Here is a 17,304-nt window from a genome sequence, read left to right on the forward strand (position 1 = left end):
TCTTCCACGTCGGACCCAACCATGGTGGGTCCTCCTACGACAGTAAACTTGATTCTTAGCTCGATTTCTTTTTCGATCTCTTAAGGTTCAATTTCTTGGGGCCGTCTCTAAAAAATGTTATCCATCCAATCATACACACAAGTCAATGTACTAAGGAATATCTGTAAATACCTTCTATAGAGCAGAAAGTCTTGAGAAATCCAAAAATATTGACTTTTGTTTTTAAAGTAATTTGCCCCTCAACTGTTTCCATAACATATACCATAAATCCCTTGTGGTGCCATGACCCACTGCATTCATTCGCTCTGCTGACCCCCCCCCCCCCCCAATTCACATGACAGATTTACGGCCCTGGACGGCAGTAAACATGCGAATTGAGGTTGACATGTTGATACCTCTAAAACACGGAGTCCGGGATCCGGAAACCAGAAACCGGAATCCTAAAATTAGAAAACGAAACACTTGATGATGAAATAACGACAAAACTTTCCGTGTTTGAAATAAGTATTTTATACAAAACGAAACGTGAAGTTCAACGAACACGTGACAACGAACAACAGAGCAACAAAAATAATAACTTGCAAACAATTCAATCACGAGCTCTCAAAATTCGAAATATGTCACGAGAAACACCCATTTCATTTATATTGAGATTTTTGTTTTCCGGTAAAAAGTTGAAAACTGGTCTGAAACTTTCAGGGCTCCAAGGGGTCTTATACGAGGAGACAATTTGAAGCTACATGGTAATTTTTTCTGAATATTTATATTTTAAGAGAAAACGGGGGGACACTGGCTTATTTTTATACTTTGGTATTCGTTATTTCATGATAATGTTGTCATTTCAGCAGCCAGGGGGCAGCCTCATTCGGATACAGTGTTGTGTTATCGGCGATGTCGAGGCTGTCGTCATAACGATTGCTCACAGATATATTTCATTATCAATATCTTTGACTTCTCACCTAAGAAAAATGGCAAACGAAGCAATTTTAGATAGTATAAATGACTTGGCACCTTTACAATTGTTGATGGAGAAACACAGGAGACAGGCAAGATCGTTAGAAATTTTTTTATCTGAAAATCTTGCGAATATTGATTCTGTTCGGCCAAGAAGGAGCCAAGGATACACATGGAGACGTGGGGAATCCCAAGCATATAAGCAAAAGCTAAGAACTGTTGTGTGCAGTGAAACACTGGACAAAATAATTGAGCTTAAAGTTGTAAGCAGGAATTTGCTGATAGAAATTCGAGCTGAATATGAAAAGTTTATCGGAGCTCTTTCGCAAGGTCATTACCAATTCAACATTATACACGATGAATTAAAAAAGTCAAGAACTGATCCTGTTTCATTAATGTCTCTAGAAAGGCGAAGAAAGGAGCTTGAAAACAGGATTGCGTTGTTGCAGGAAAATAATCTGCAAATCGAAAATCGGATCCAAAAAGCTAAACAGCCAACATCTGCACTTTTCGGTGAAGAAAATTCGACTAAAGTACAAAAAGATGATAATGCAGATGGAACCCTTCTTGTGAGCAACAAACCGAGTTTTAATGAAAAGCTTTGCCACTCAGTCCTTGATATAATGCCAGTTTCTGCTGCCACCGATATTGGAAAGCTTGTTCAATATTCAGTCAAGCTTCAAAGTAAGGTTCAAAAGCTTAAAGAGAGCCTGAGGCAACAATATGCAAATAAATCAAAGCTAGCACAACTGAAAGGCCAATTGTTAAAAAAGGAAAACATTCAACATCATCTGAATATTTATAATGGGCGGCTACGGGAACGATATGAGAATCTTCGATCAGCTTCTGAGGTTTGTCAAATGTAAATTGAGTAATTAGAAACTTCTAAACTGCCTGCAGTTTTCCTCACAAGCCTAAATTTTATCCACTTAGTTAGAGATTTAGTTTATTTTACATGGTATCTTATCATTAGAGAACATTGTTTTAAAATGAGTTTCTTAAACTAAAACCAAAGAAGTACATGAGCGAAAACATCATATAAGATACCTTGTGCAGTTGCTACCAACTCTGAACTCTAGTCCACACACAACTTGTTTACCCTGTCTTAAGATTTTTTCTTGATAAGTTCACTATTTTGATAGAAATTTATTTGGGTATACATTCAATTCTTTCAGACATTCCAAAAGACAGAGAAAATTTTTGAAAGGCCTCAAACAATTTCTGGAATAGTCAACAAAGCTCTTCAAGATCACAGAAAAGCTTCTCCTGATCAAGTAGCTTTTCAGAACTATGCTGCAATGGGCATCACTGAAGATGATGATCCTGGAAAGAAACAAGAAGCAGAGAGTCTAATTGAGTATATGGACATGTTCAATGAGATGATGAGTGCAAAGGAATATGATCAGGCAGCAAGGCATGCTGCGAATTCCCCAAAGGGAGTTCTGAGATCATATGAGATCATGAAGATGTTTAAGGATGTTGATACAGATGACTGTTTAGTATCACCATTATTAATTTTTTGTGAAGCACTGATGTCAACAGCTAAAAGTACAGAAAAAATGTCTGGTGGTTTATCTTGTGAAATCATTAAAGGTGCATTAAAATATCGAAACCTTGGACTGGCATCTTATTGGATTAGTAAAAAATGCCTCACTCACTCACTACCATTAGGAAACCAGCTGTTGGACTATTGCAAATGTGAAGGAACATGCAAATGTGGGAGCCTTGATCTAGCAAAAGAAGTCTTTGAAAGCATGGGTGCACACAGACAAGCATCCCTATGTTTATTATCAACTGGGAAGATCCACCAATTAATTCAGTATGGAGAGGATCACAGCTTTAGCATTAATGACTATGTGTATCTTTGCAGGAAATTTCCATCAACAAAGCTGCTTTTATTTTTGATGTCAGCTCATATTGAAGATCAAATACCTGGTCTAATTTCCTTTCCAACTGCCATTAACATTTTACTGAGTACCAAAAACAGAACAGTATTGGCTGAGGTTTTACAAGCTGTATACAGTGATGATCTGCTTGAAATCAGTGGAAAAAGAAAAACTTTGACAGATGCTATATTTGCTGAAACAATGAGAGATGATATGAGCAAATCCAAATGGAATCAAGTTGTGGAGTTTTGTACAGAAAATTCAATGGAAGAGATTGCCTTAGAACTGATGTCAATTGTTGCTGTTAGAGAGGCAATAGACATTGCTACTTACAAATGTTTAACCGACTACATCTCATGATTCATCCATTATCATCAAATTTTAGAAATATCAAAACACTAATTCACAACCATAGACTTTACAGCAGTTCCCCTATGTACAGAAGTATTGACTTGTTTCTAAATTTCATATTTTTGAAATTTACTACTTATTCCAAATGATCCCCAGGTTTTAAATGTTCTTTTCAAGGGAGTTCTTTTTACACTGTCAGTTTCCTTTTTACTATCATCATCTTTCTTCATATTTTCCTTCAAAGAACTCAATCCAGTTTCTACTTCTTTTAAAGAGTTATGGGACTTTGATGGCTCACCCTCAGCTGTGCCTTGTGAAGCTGCAATAAAGTTAAAAAACAAAATTAGAATGCAAAAATAACATTTAACTTTTTTTAAATTCATGTAAGCTTCACAAAACAAAAAGTTTGCCTTTGTTGGTAACTGACATTTTGTAGCAAAAACCCATGACACATTTTTATGTGCATATCAAAGCATTGTTGTTTGTGTTAAATTTGTTAGATTGTAAATTCAGTTTGTTCTGTCTACTGTTATGTGATTATACTGCCCTTTTGTTCGCTGTCAAAAGATTGCAGTATTTTGTTTTCTTGTTCCTTATTCACTGTTTGTTGTCCATTGGTACCCGTCAATCTTGGCTGGCAGTTTAACCCAAAGTAAGTCGTTTGTTTTCAGTTTTTTGTTCAAACTTTTTTGTATTAACTTGCCATGTTGCTGCCTTGATTTGTGTATATTCCTTGGTCATTGCCCTTTTTAACTTTAATGAAAGCATATGATCAAGCTTTTTTATTGTTTGTTGTAGTTTGAGCCATGCTCTCTTCATAAATAAAATATGTAGTTCCCATTGAAACTAATGTTACTTAGAATCTCAGATGTCTTTAAACTGAAACTATCTGTTTATGAATCAATTTATAAGCTAACTCCGATACATTTTCATAACTTTTTTCTCTCTAGTGCATCTATTCATTGTCAGGGCACAAGGCAATCAACATGCGGTGATATTTTCATGACTAGGACAAATTCTTTACATTATGGCTTGAAATCAACTTGATATATGAAGATAAAATTATAGGACAATCTACCAGTTGAAATAAAAACTACATCTTTCATTCAAAAATGTTTATTCAAAAAATGATTGAAAATTATCTCCTGGAACCTATTTGAAAGTCAGTGACCTTTGCAAAATTTCTTGTATTCCATAGAGTAATTTAATTCAATGAGAAACTGTAAAACATTATTGTATAGTTAACCTACTTTGAAGGCTCCTGAAGAATTCTGCTTCAATTTGTGTTTTTAAAAATGCTATTATTGCTGTTATGTTCTTTAGTTGATGTTTTCATAATTTATGTAACTAGTGTCTCTTGCAGTGTAGTAGTAGAATTTGATTAAAATCAATGAAATCAAAATGAAAATGTTTGCACCAAGCAACCCATGTGACCTATGCAGACAGATTTAATGATGTCATCCCCAGAGGTTACAGGAAATACAAAATAAATGAAAGGTAGCAAAATCAGGTTTTTTACTTCTAGATTTTTATATGCATCCTACCAGCCATGTTGCTATGTGACTAACAACTAATAAATAAAACATGATTTGTTTATATAAAGTATCACATATATGCAGGCCTTGAGAAAAATGTTCTGACAATGCCACACAATCTATCTAGCAAATTAAAAGAATATCAAATATATTAAACCTGAGCTTTCTGTTTCCATGATCATTAGCTGTGTTTTGGGTTTCAAAGCCCAGTGAAGTGTTTTTCTTGTAGCATCATTTAGTTTTAGCCATCTCTTAAAAGGAATTGCTAAACCACTTCTTCTCCAGTGGTCATATTTTCTTCTTGATTCCTCATTTGACAAAATCTCATATGCCCATCGCAGACTAGCAAGTTGAAATGAATTAGAAAAATAATTTGACCATCATAAGTTACAAAACTGGCTACATAGAAAAAGACAAATATGTTTAATATTTTAACTGAAATGTGAGTGTGTGATCAAATATATTAATTTCTTTGATCAAAATTAGCAAAAGTACAGAAACTTCATTCTTCCAAAACTTAGGAAAAAACCTCAATTATCAAATGATGAGGACAATTTCAGGTACAAGCTTAATTTCTGTATAAATTCAAAAATATGCTATTTTCCCCACAAAATGTCAATTTCTGTTGTGTCATAATGCGAAAATTTAAGAACTAGATATAGGCTATCTTTTTAAATCTTGTCTACTGTGATGATGGTTTCCCAGAATGAAACCCATTATACTATTAGCTTTGATAGATACTTTGTTGACTTGGTCTGTTGTGTTAAGATTCTAGCTAACCAAGTGCCTATGAGCATGTTGTCTTCTACTTTTTCAAATATACTGGCTCAAGCATCATTCAAGTGAATTCATGCACAAAGTTAGAGTTAGTGCCAGTCCCCAGGGGTCACACTGGTATTTAGGATACTGGATACATATTTAGGATACTGGGGTGCTCAGTTTTTTAAACGAAAGTTAAGTCCAAAGAAGCAATTTTTATGATAAAAACACCCAAAAAAAGATTTTTCTGTAGCTTCCACACCCGGTTTTCCATTTATCTTGTTTGGATTCACAACTAAAGAAGTAATTTTGGCATAAAAAAACAACACCAAAAACTTTGTTAAATGTAACATAAATACCTAGTTAATCTTTTATAGTTTCACAGCTCTTGTCCTTTTCTCAATATTTTCTAGCATTTGAAACCCATACCATTTAATATTCTTGAATTTCATGAACCAAAATGAGTAGCTTTTGAGTAACTGGCCTTCCCTAAATAGGACTGTTTACCCAAATTCAAAATCCAAGAAAGTACCCTGAGTAGCCCCCCTCCTGGCCAGTCTGGATTTCATGGCAGTTTTCAAAGAGATCCTGGGATAAGTGTGGACATTTGAGTGTGCATCAAATTTCTCAGTGATTTTTGAGTGTGTGTATATTTTGTCCAGCACTTTTCCTGTTTACATTAATTATACATCTTAGAGAAATTAATGCACCTACGGTATCAGTGGCAATTATCCAAATTCCTAAAGGTTTATCAGGTAAAGAGATTCATAAAAAACGCTTAAAAAGGTCAAAAACAAGATCATCCTAAGAACTATAGTATGATCTTAAGCAGGACCACTGAGAGGGGGACAAGGGGGGGGGGGGGGGGGTTGCGCACAAATTTAGAAAGACACTTAGCCATGTTTGAAAAAAACCTTTTTGTTTGAGCCACATTCAAAAATACACTCAAACAACGCCCATCTTTCGTGTGTGCAAGAGTGTATTGGTTGCTCCACAAAAATTTCTGGGGAGTGCAGCTGCCATGGAATCCATACTGACGGGTGTCAGTTTCTGAAATGAAGCACCTTGGGGGTTGTCTTACACATTCCCACACCCCAAGTAGTTTAACTCTTCCTTCCAAAGTAGAGTTTCGTGACATGAAGTATCAAATACTGTTGCAATGAATCTACCTTTGCCTAAAATAATAAAACAATTATTGGTAAACTGCGACAAGTATTTACAGGTTGAACTCTTCCTTTACTTGCGTATCATCGTTGTCTTCAGTCTTGTTTGATTTGTCTGGATGCATTTTCTTCGCTCTACATTTGAATTCAGCTTTTATTTGATCCATAGTTGATGTTTCACACGCACCAAGCACCGCATATAAATCTTCATCAGTGATTTTTTCGTCTAGCAAAGAAAAATCCATCATGGAATCAAAACAGATCATTTGACTTTAAAGAGAGGCTCTATTTATGGGCTACATAGTAATTCCTTGATGTCGCCCACCCAGTGAGTGTGGGCAAGAGGTTGAGCTCCCATTGACGTTGTAAAAAAGGAGGTTACTTTTTCTAATTTGAGCTAGTTTTTATGACCATATTTTCCAGGCACCCTCGCTCTTTTTGTAGCAAAAACAGCTGATGTCAACGAAGACAAAGATCCTGCAAAGATCTTTGCTTATTTATTTCAACACATAATCCCGCATAATCTGTTAAAAATGCTCCCGTTATTTATAGTAAAGATAGTAAGGGTAAAAATGATAAGCTTATGGTCACGGATCAGGGCCCGTGCCCCTGGGGGGCCGGGTTGGCTATGGTCCACCTCCTGCTTTTTGCGAAGCAAGTAGTTTTAAAACTGCAATAAAAGGGGTAAGAAGCCTTGGCCCCTACATTTTCAGCTTTGGCCCCCACTTTAAAATTCGTGGCGCGGGCCCTATGGATGCAATTCAAATTTTAACAGGTGCAGCCTCGGGATGCGGTGGTATGGGGCTGGGGAATGGCTTTGCCGATAACGTTAATCCCAAAAACTAGCAAATCTATGTTTTTCACAACATTTTGCGCAATCCCCCCTCTCTCCCTTGATATTGCACCGCACCCCCGGTGCAGTCTCTTTGAAATTTTGCTACTTTAACTTTTACTCTACTGCGCTTAATTGTTTAGGGGGGGTGGTCAAATTGCCTATTTTGAATTTGTTCTCCCTCAATAGCGTTTTATAATGAGCCCCCAGATCAAGAAAATTATGAAAAAGGCCTCCGCCCATTCAATTATCACCCTCCCTCCCAGTGATTCGAGCTTCAAAAATGACAATCAACCAGGAAAAAGATGCAATGGTAAACTGATAAACACAGTAACTTTAATATCAACTATAAAATGCATTGTACCTTTCTAGAATTTCTACTGGATCATTTTATTTTGACCTCGCCATTACCTCCTGCATTTTCCTGCTTCCTGCGGAGGAGACAAACTTCGAACTTTCTCGGCATTAAATGTGTAGCTTCACAAGAACAGAATCCAAAACACAGTCCAAAATTAGCAATGGCGAGCGCTGCAGTCGTTGGGAGTTCTGGTTCAGAAACACAGACAATCGAACCACCGCTTTCACAAGAACAGGTATAAGCCAATAACTTTTCTCAGGACAAAGTTTGGAGTCATTTATTATTAGAATGAAATAACAGAACAAGATGAAGTCTCTTTCCTTCATCCTGTGATGCAAACGGTAAACACGTACAGTAATGGCCTAGGTACCTACCCATTGCCACAGGTAACCCATTACACGAAGCACGCAGAATTAATATGGTGGCGCTGCTGTGAATATTTTTCTGTAACCTAGAGTTGGTTAAAAAAAAATAATTATTCATCAAGATAAGTTTGTACCTAAATAAGTTTCGTAGCTGTGGACTAAATGTCGCAAATTTTGGCCAGAAGTTTGAACAGGAAAGTTTCTCCGTTCTGGATTTTTTCATTTTAATTAGATACAATATAACCTAATATTTGTGGAATTGGGAAGTGAGAGTGAGTAGTGGGGATCCAGAAATTTGACACGGTGACTTTTTGTCGTCATCCAACTTTTTTTTGCTAAAGATAAGGGAGTATTTTACTATAAAAGTAAAACTTTTATAGCATGCTTAAATTTGACAATACCTCATTATTAATTATGTGCACATTTCTTGTGTCTGTTGATATACAGTATATAATATGCACCCTGTCTGAATGGGATCAGATCCAAAAGTATCTGCAATTACACTGAAATTGTTTTTGAACCCAAATCATGCAAGATTACATGTCTGTCTATGCAGGGGCCCACACCACAAATTTAAAGGTGGAGTTGCCAAGTTCTATAAATCGAACTTGAATTTAGTGCTTCAAAACAGGGCCTCTTTGTAAGTATTAGATCACTCCAATTAGTCTACTTACTCATGCCACGTAATGCATCACAGCTTAAACTCTAAGTTGATCGTTTAGACAGTTCCAACTGGAAGAGCCCTATAGCCAGTTATGACATTTGTCTTTAGCAAACAAGAACATAAACTTTTATTGCTTTACCAATTTAGGCACTGGTTTTGCATTTGCAAAAGCCAAAAAATGACAAAAAGGTTCAGTGGAAACAAGGAACAGTTGATAATGAGAATGCTGGCAAAAAATCATCAAAATGTGAGTTCATTTCAGCTGTTGATTAAGAAGAATTCTGATTCAAGGTGGATTGAATTATAATTTAAAAACTTCAATTCCTTTTCTTGATACAAAATCTTGGTAAGCCACTTGCCAGAGTGCATTTTTGTTCTTGAAAAGCTGGTATATTTTTGGATCCCAAATACTAGACAATTCCAAAGAGAACAGCAAGAGTCCTACAAAATCAACCAGAAAAAAACATGTGTGTAAGATATGGAAAAATATTTTGTGGGCCTTTTATTTATGATAAAATATATTTTATTAGTTGACGTTTTTGTAAACAAAGCTAAGCGACTCAAAAGGCAGCCTGCATGAAATCTAGTGATGGTTTAAGGGAGCCGGGGTCCCAAGCCCCACACTTTGGTAGCTGAAATAGGCCCCAAACCAAAGAACAAAACTAAAAGATTGTAAAGAACAAGGCCCCCACAGACTGTTTTGACCCCCAAGCCCCACAGATGTTTTTGAAGCCAGGCCCAAGAGTCCCTAAAACCACTGCTGATGGAATCAAAGCAACACAATTTTATTTATATTATATATTAATATTAAGATTTATTTTTATCAAAACATAAAGCATTTTAAGATTTCAACATTTAACTTAAATTGTTCACTTTAAGTAACCTTTCAAACAACCTACTTCCATTATTTAATTTTCTGAAACTCTTTGCACATCTGTCAAACTTCACTTCATTTTAGGCTGTTGTATATATGAAAGACCGAAAGTTTTTGGTGAATCATCTTCAGAATCTGAGGAGTCAGACAATGAAGATAAATGCAAAGGCCCCAAAGATTATCATAAAAAATCAAAGAGTTATGGACATAATCATGAGGATTGCAACTGTGGGTAACTGAAATTAACATATGTACATTTTGGTATTTGTAAATACAATACATGATTTTGAATATAATTCTGCAATGTATATAACTTTATTTATAAAAAATTAACTTCCAAACGATGGACAATCATCTTTCTTTGAAATCTGGTTGTGTTCTACTAGTTGAGAAAGTAAGGATGTGATGAATAGATCAAATGTATGCATCAAATTGAGCATTTTCGATGGCCAATCTGTGATAAGTGCAGAAACAGGTTGCATGTTGCCTCAGGGCCCTGTGGTCTAGGGTGTCACAGTTATGAGCTCAATTTTGATATTGTTGTCAAGAAAAACATTTACCAACATAGCTGTCAAGCTACTGAGTTGTCCTGCCCTAGGATTTTGCATATTAAACCATAAGTTTGTATATAACATGGCAATTAAACCATAAGAACCCTTTAATTTTTGCCACCATTTTTCATTTTTTTCAATAAAACGAATACAGAATGAAAATGCAATTACCAAAAACAATTGACTCTGTATAAACACTACATAATGAAAAACAGTACAGTTTCACAAGAATCACTGAAGGAACCACCCATGAAAACTTCAATCTATGTAGAAATTTTTTTCAAAATAACAATGTGGAACGCCTTTCAGCTACAAATTTCAACATTTTGCCAGAATATACAGATAAAACTTGCCGGTTAGCCAGCACACTCTGGTAAATTTGAATGTGGCATGTTTGAAAATATCCTTATTGTTTAAAACAAACATATTAAAAGCACATTGCATGTGGAAAAACATAAGATTTTTAGCTTACACTGTACAATGACTCCAAGTCAGGCGATCGCACGACCAAATCGCAGACACGATAGAATATCTATCCCGTGTCTCAGAAGTGGAAATCAATCCCGCGAGGGGCCGAACATACGGGTTGTGCCACCAAATTTGACAAAGTGGAGACCAGCCTTTTGGCTCTCTACAATCCTGTCAACTCTCGATTTTTATTGTAACTATTGAATATACATCTTTAAATTGTTTCTGAAAAGCATCAAACAGCTTGCCGGGTTGGCATCATTACATCCGTAGTGCATAATACAGTAGCAATTTTTTATTGTCTTTTTATTGTCATCGTCTAGAATATTTTCTTTAGGCTTAACAAATGAAAGTTTCTCAGAAATGGACCAAAGATAAAGCTCCTGTCTAGACCTGTTCCGAGATTACACTGGTTCCAAAAAACCGGTCAAGCTACTATCCGCTACTATTAAGAGCTATATTTCCCCGTAAATCTTGAATTTTTGATCTAAAATTTCAATTGCAACAATTGCTGCATTTCTCCCTGACTTACTACAGTTCTTCTGTTTACATTATGAATTGAACCCCCACAAAATTCTGACAGAGTTCTCAGCTTCCTAATTCATCTTTTATCCCAGAGTATCCGAAGAATTCAAAATCGAGGTAATCAGCAGCCATTCTAAATGACAGTTTCGAGTATGCTTTCTATGCGAAAAACCGGTGACTAAAAAGCATATTCGATAACGATACAAAATCAAACAAAATGAAATACGGATGCAAGTGAGGTTTCGTATTGCAGGCATCGCGGAGCAGGGGGGCTGTAGAGGGCTCGGGGGGCTTTAGCCAAATATTAAGTAATAAACTACCAGTTAAGCCTCTTTTTATATGGTTTTAGGCCCCCCACTTTTTCTAGGCCCCCCACTTTTCTCAACGCTCCGCGGTGCCTGCTTTGAGGGACTAGACTTTCTTTCTCGGAAAAATTCATAAAAATTAGAATTGAAGTTGCAAGAAGGGGATCAAAGGCCATGCTGAACTTCAAGCAATATTTGTGGACCAATAGAGTTGTTAAGTGATGCAAAATTCTATTTGGCCATAGCTCACCCGATTTTTGACAAATTAAACTGATTTTGCGTATATGGGAGTATTTTATGGTTTTATGGAGTATTTTATTTCATGTGGTCAAAATTCGAAAATTCTCAAAATAGTTTTTTGTTATGTCACACTTGAAAACTCTATAACACACAGGGCTATAACGGGGTAAAGCACCCCGAAACCGGTCAAAATTTTGGCTAGATTCGCGCCTGATTAATTACTTAAAAACCAATAACTGTGCAATGGAAAAGCCACAGCAAAGAAACAAACATTCGGGGTTATGCTCGAACCCATCACCAGCCGTTTTGGTGAATGTTTTGCATTAAACGGCCAATTTAACTGCGATGCCCTTGCCCCAAAGTCCAGTTTGATCCACTTTTGCAACTTTCAAGTTCCCTAAATTTTTGTTCAAATCTCCAATGTTTCCCTTAAAAATAAAAAAAATTCTAAGTTCGGGCACTTTCACGGTTGTCGGGTCTGGGTACAGTAATGCTGCGTGAAACCAAATCTTAAATGATCACATTCAACCACATTTAGATGACGGTCTACGCTTCACCTCCTAACCTTACCGCTATTTTGCTGCCACATCTAGCAGCAGAATTTAAGCCCTTATATTATAACAATATGCTATTTCAAGCACCGCGCACCATTCCAAAAGTGGGTTGGTTGTAAAGGGTGTGACCGAGAATTTTTGGGGTCCGGAAACGCCCCTTCTAGAAAATACTTAGCTTCTTTTCACACATTTTCTTATAAACAGTCCGATTCAGAGAATATATCAGCTACTATAAAAATATAAGACACCATGAAAATGAACAAAAAAGGGTTCCCAGCCAAGATGAACTGCTACTTCTAAAGAACCGTTAGAGTAAACTTCCGAAAGTTGCGTTAAAAAAAATTCTAAAAATTTAATAATCTATTACTGCAAAAACGTAGGGGCGGGGGGGGCTATGGCCCTTGCTAGCCCAATGACTGCGCGGTGCCTGTGCTATTTTACGAGGTTTTAAAACCTCAAGAAAACAGGTGTCGAGCCTACAAACACTTCTATTTAATAACAGCAAGAATATTATGCCTAAACATGTTTCAAAAACATAAAATCGACGTCCTATATAAAGAAATTGTGGATAACAGTGTTGTTAGGGCATTGCTAAAAAGAAGTGTTTATTATGTCATTTCAAGTGTGTTGAGGTTACCCGAACTGTTGGGTCAACAATTTCGCCATGGAACAAGATTGTCGCGCTTGGGCGGTGGATAATGGTAAATATAAATGGGTGATTGGCGATGAAATTGACTTCATCCGGATTGATGCTGCGAAAGCCCGCGGTAATTCCCGTGGCTGCTGCTGCTTCAGTACCTTCTTCATTCACTTCAACAAATGCTTTGTGTATGGCGTGGGTAACGAAAAAGCCTTTGAACCCTGTTATACCTCTTAGATCGGCGTTTATTGGGTCAAACACGTCTCGGGCCCCCATCAAGCTTAAATAATCCTTTAAATGAATATCACTCTCAATTTTGAATTTCGGAAGCCACAACGTTACCGTCTTGTTGCTTAGTTTGGCGAGATACCTCTTCAGCATCTTGTCTGTAAAACTGCTCTCCAGCTTTTTTATGCCGTACTTATCTTGAGGCAACACAATAACCATCGATATGTTCGCATCATTGTATGGAAGCTCCACCACTTGGTTTTCAGCATCTTCTGTGTACATCAATTTGGTTTCCGTCTGCATCATGTCAACATCTACCACTTTGCCTCTTGACACGGAAAAACGTTTCTTGGCTGTCTGCAATTGGTCAAAGCGATACTTCCAGTTGCTCTTGAAATAAATTGCATTAGTTAACACTAATCTTGTCATTGGTGTTATTGAACCACTTTCCATCAATTCTTTGATCTTACCATCCGTTCTTTGAGAAACCCAGCTATTGATTTCCTCTCTGGCAATTTCTGGCGTGCCCATAAAATTGACCGCTCTGATATCAGAAAAATAGCTCCTTTGCAAAATTTTTGCGTACTGTTTACAAACTGAAAAACAGAAGTATTTCTGAACCCAAAGGCTATTTGCTAATTTGACATCACTAGAGTACTTGTCAAAGGCGGACGTCAGGAACTTTCGTATTTTGTCATCCGGCTTGATATCGTCATTTGGATGGGCAATGACACCCCAGTTCAAGACATTGTGCAGTTGGTATGCCGTCTCTCCTCGTGCCCCAACATTAAGCATTGCAAAGGCTGTAAAAATGCTGAGAGGTGAAAACAATGTGTTTGTTTCTCCACCAGAAATGCGAGTTTTCGTTCGATGTAGGTTAACGCCGAATGTGTTTGAAGCTTGAGATATTTCCTTTAAAATATTCGGTAGATCTCTGTGCCCATGAGTAAAAGAGATAAAAAAGAAAACTAGAAGCAATAATTTTCTTGAAACAGCCATCTTCGAATCGGTGCTACCTTCACTTCACTAAGAAGTCCTTACGACTTGCTGTTTATGTTTTTACATAGCTCTTTTAAACTGCTTTGCGAACAGCGTCACTGTGCATGTCATGCTGAGACTATTCTGCGTCAAAACCAAGGAGTCGAGAACTGAATGTATTAAGCGGAATAGAATCTGGAGTCAGGAAACGAGGACCATGATCACCGAGGGGCAGTTCACTGTTGCAAATAGCGTACGAGATTTTCCCAAAAACAAAAGTATTTCCAGGGATCATCAGATAAAACAATTGGATTTCCACCAAAGGTGTACGAGATTTTCATCAAGTGATTTGCCCCTCGATGATCACGAAATTAAGAAATAGAGTGTTTTGCATTTATGGGAGATGTACGCTCTTTAATCTTAATAAGAACACACTTCTATAAAACTACGGAGGCTCGATTTGCAACTATAACAATAAAATTGTAAGAACATGTCCAGCATCGATTGAAAGTTAGATAATAAAGGCAATGCGATTTGGAAAATGTCCCTCCTGTCAGCAAACAGAATAGATTTTATGAGTTAACCACCCAAAAATTTCATGCAAAACTGTTATCTAGTGATCTTAATAACTACATATGTGGTTATTAAGAAAGGCCATGTTTAAGGTGGGGGGGGGGAGGGGAGGGATAGATTCAAAACCAAAGTTCTTCAGTACAACTTAAAAATTAGTATGCAAAATTATGGGTCAAAAAAGATGTTTATACTTAGATATGAGACCTAGTATTTTTTAGAAACAATTTTTGGTTGTTATGGCAGCTTGAATTCAACGACAAGAAAAAATATTTTCTTAGGAGCAATGGAGATAAATGGCAAATGAAAATTAGCATGATATTTTTTGTTAGTTTGTCCAAAATTCTGCAAAGAAACATATGAAAGTTCAATAAATATGCTGATTGATACGAATGGGTCACAAATATTGAATGCTTAAAGAAATACAACATTAAGACCGCCCTAGTCCCAAATTATCTGGTTTCTTAGCTGAAAAATGTAATGCACAATCCAAATAAATTTTTTTGTTCGACACCATTCACTTGTGAGTGAAAATTATGAATTCAAAACAATTTCATCTTAACTTTTTTGAAAGATATCACTATGATATGACTAAGTAGAAAAAGAGGCGAATAGATGGGTGAAAAGATCGGGGCATGGCATTTTAGAGCCTCGTTTGAGATTGGTTGGAATAGCAGTAAGATTATACCAAGAACAACTAAATGAAAATGGACAATTTTCCTCACTCGTTCGTTTTGCTAAGTTCCTTGTACCTTAGCTGATATTTCGTGCATCAATGTTAGACAAGGAAATAACCGTAACCAACTAACCGCAGGTGTTGTTAAGGTTCTCTAATCTGTTTCATGATGCCAGAATGCCAGAGAATTCAAATCTGCCAGGTACTATTTCAAATTTTACTTCCGGTCACTTGACAAGGCAAAATTTCATTTCACGGTCAGAAAAAACTGGAAGTCATTTTTTTAAGTCTGAGGCAACCATTGGAAAAGCACCAGAAGAGATCTATAAAACACTAACCCTGTGACGTTTATATTTCAAGAGATATGGACCGTTAAACTTTCGATGATGACGTCACAAAATATCTAACTTTGCCCAGTTCCTAATGCGTAAGCTAAAATTTTTTGTTAAAAATTGAAATACATTTGTCAAAGCTCAAATTCACAAAAGAATCATCTGTTTGTTGTGTCATCAAAAGAAGCAAGCCAGGCCCAGGCACTATCTTGGTCAGACACGGATGTATTTGACCAGACGGAAATGGAGGGGAGTACCACTTTGAGAAAATACCATGTTGTGTATTATCATTACTCATGGCAATGAATGCGTGACTTGTCCGATTGGAGAGAAATATCAGAACAAGATGATACTCTTTTCGGATATCACAAATCACCCCACCCAACGAATTTCTAAGGAGGTTTCCGCTAAAGGAAGTCTTTGTGAAACTTTATATTGTGAAGTTCTTCTCTCAAGTTTATGATCTTATTTTACGTGCATAAAACACGGACCAAGTATGTGTTATAATTCAGTGGTCATTATCTGCCCGTGTTTCGACCCGCAATTGTGTATATATAATCCCTAGCTTAGAATTTTTCATCATTTTTCTGACCTTTTTGACTCTTCAGACGAAAATCTTAGAATGTTTGCTTTTTTCAAAACTAGTTTTAAATTTTGTACCGCCAAAAATGTTTTACAATTATACCTTTCATTTCTCTTATTTCATGAATGGGACAATCATTTTAAAATGACTTAATGGCAACCAAATGCATGGAAGGATCTGATGATATTTCAATGTAGGTGAAGCCCTCTTTCCTCCTTGCTTACCTTCCACCTCTTTTTGTCAATACTGTAATGAGGTCTGGGCAGTACAGTGCAAGTAACACAGTGCACTCAATGTTAGAATCTATATTTTCCATCGTGTTCTTTCGGAACCTTATTCTGACGTTTTATGCTCTGAGGAGTGTCAGACGAAAAATATTTTAGTATGTCGTAAAATGTTTGCTTTTTTCAAAGCAATTTTCAAATTCTGTACCGTAAAAAAATTGTTTGAAGAAATTATGAAACGAAGCTTTGATTCAACAAAGTATGAATCGTAAAGTTGCCCCTGAATAAAAAAGGCTGCGTAATCAAACTTAAATCGTGCCTGAATTCCACTCATACCTAGCAACAAGTTTTCTGCCTAAATTTTGGGGATTTTATGAATGCCTTGGTAGGGATTTTATACCATCAAGATCGAGGGACACGATTCCAAGTTGTTATTGTCCATGGGCCTCTTTTACTATCAAACAAATACCAATCACAAGACACGAGAAACGAAAAGTTAGATAAGCAAGACCTTTTATCTTGGAAACCAATATTTCTTTGGAATTCTACAGAATAGTCGATGCAACTAAACTTTTAAGAACACTTTTGGTATGAATACCCCTTTTTATGAAATGAAACGCTTCTAATGGAAAAGAGTGAAATTCAAATTTACTATGGTCCATAGGATGTCGATCCTAGATTCCAACGTC

The 17,304-nt window shown here is 36.5% G+C and overlaps 4 protein-coding genes across 4 annotated transcripts; 2 read left to right on the forward strand and 2 right to left on the reverse strand.

Annotated features, from left to right (window-relative positions):
- The first annotated feature begins 871 nt into the window (after positions 1–871).
- Positions 872–4,774, forward strand: LOC135684395 (clathrin heavy chain linker domain-containing protein 1-like). The gene is made up of 2 exons (XM_065199942.2): positions 872–1,805; positions 2,130–4,774. Exons 1-2 carry the CDS (start codon positions 969–971, stop codon positions 3,198–3,200), a joined length of 1,908 nt encoding a protein of 635 aa, XP_065056014.2. The 5' UTR covers positions 872–968; the 3' UTR covers positions 3,201–4,774.
- Positions 3,175–6,938, reverse strand: LOC135684399 (J domain-containing protein). Its single transcript, XM_065199945.2, has 3 exons — positions 6,706–6,938; positions 4,884–5,068; positions 3,175–3,510 (listed from the first exon to the last, which is right to left on the reverse strand). Exons 1-3 carry the CDS (start codon positions 6,912–6,914, stop codon positions 3,299–3,301), a joined length of 606 nt encoding a protein of 201 aa, XP_065056017.2. The 5' UTR covers positions 6,915–6,938; the 3' UTR covers positions 3,175–3,298.
- Positions 6,939–7,914: 976 nt separating this feature from the next.
- Positions 7,915–13,218, forward strand: LOC135684400 (E3 ubiquitin-protein ligase PPP1R11). The gene is made up of 3 exons (XM_065199948.2): positions 7,915–8,073; positions 9,015–9,114; positions 9,826–13,218. Exons 1-3 carry the CDS (start codon positions 7,999–8,001, stop codon positions 9,975–9,977), a joined length of 327 nt encoding a protein of 108 aa, XP_065056020.2. The 5' UTR covers positions 7,915–7,998; the 3' UTR covers positions 9,978–13,218.
- Positions 12,860–14,374, reverse strand: LOC135684397 (leukocyte elastase inhibitor). The gene has a single exon (XM_065199943.2). It carries the CDS (start codon positions 14,249–14,251, stop codon positions 12,998–13,000), a length of 1,254 nt encoding a protein of 417 aa, XP_065056015.1. The 5' UTR covers positions 14,252–14,374; the 3' UTR covers positions 12,860–12,997.
- Between the last annotated feature and the right edge of the window lie 2,930 nt (positions 14,375–17,304).

This window comes from Rhopilema esculentum, chromosome 21 (assembly GCF_057945365.1).
Source record: "Rhopilema esculentum isolate cy_ngs chromosome 21, ASM5794536v1, whole genome shotgun sequence".
NCBI lineage: Eukaryota > Metazoa > Cnidaria > Scyphozoa > Rhizostomeae > Rhizostomatidae > Rhopilema > Rhopilema esculentum.

Bases quoted from the DNA above. Each gene is read 5' to 3' on its own strand.
- LOC135684395 (XM_065199942.2), top strand. From the start codon at position 969: ATGGCAAACGAAGCAATTTTAGATAGTATAAATGACTTGGCACCTTTA. The intron at 1,806-2,129 runs GTTTGTCAAATG...CAATTCTTTCAG, and splicing joins ATCTTCGATCAGCTTCTGAG to ACATTCCAAAAGACAGAGAA.
- LOC135684399 (XM_065199945.2), bottom strand. From the start codon at position 6,914: ATGATCTGTTTTGATTCCATGATGGATTTTTCTTTGCTAGACGAAAAA. The intron at 5,069-6,705 runs GTAAATACTTGT...TCAACTTGCTAG, and splicing joins GTAAAGGAAGAGTTCAACCT to TCTGCGATGGGCATATGAGA. The intron at 3,511-4,883 runs GTTTAATATATT...ACTTTATTGCAG, and splicing joins CATGGAAACAGAAAGCTCAG to CTTCACAAGGCACAGCTGAG.
- LOC135684400 (XM_065199948.2), top strand. From the start codon at position 7,999: ATGGCGAGCGCTGCAGTCGTTGGGAGTTCTGGTTCAGAAACACAGACA. The intron at 8,074-9,014 runs GTATAAGCCAAT...TTACCAATTTAG, and splicing joins CACCGCTTTCACAAGAACAG to GCACTGGTTTTGCATTTGCA. The intron at 9,115-9,825 runs GTGAGTTCATTT...ACTTCATTTTAG, and splicing joins TGGCAAAAAATCATCAAAAT to GCTGTTGTATATATGAAAGA.
- LOC135684397 (XM_065199943.2), bottom strand. From the start codon at position 14,251: ATGGCTGTTTCAAGAAAATTATTGCTTCTAGTTTTCTTTTTTATCTCT.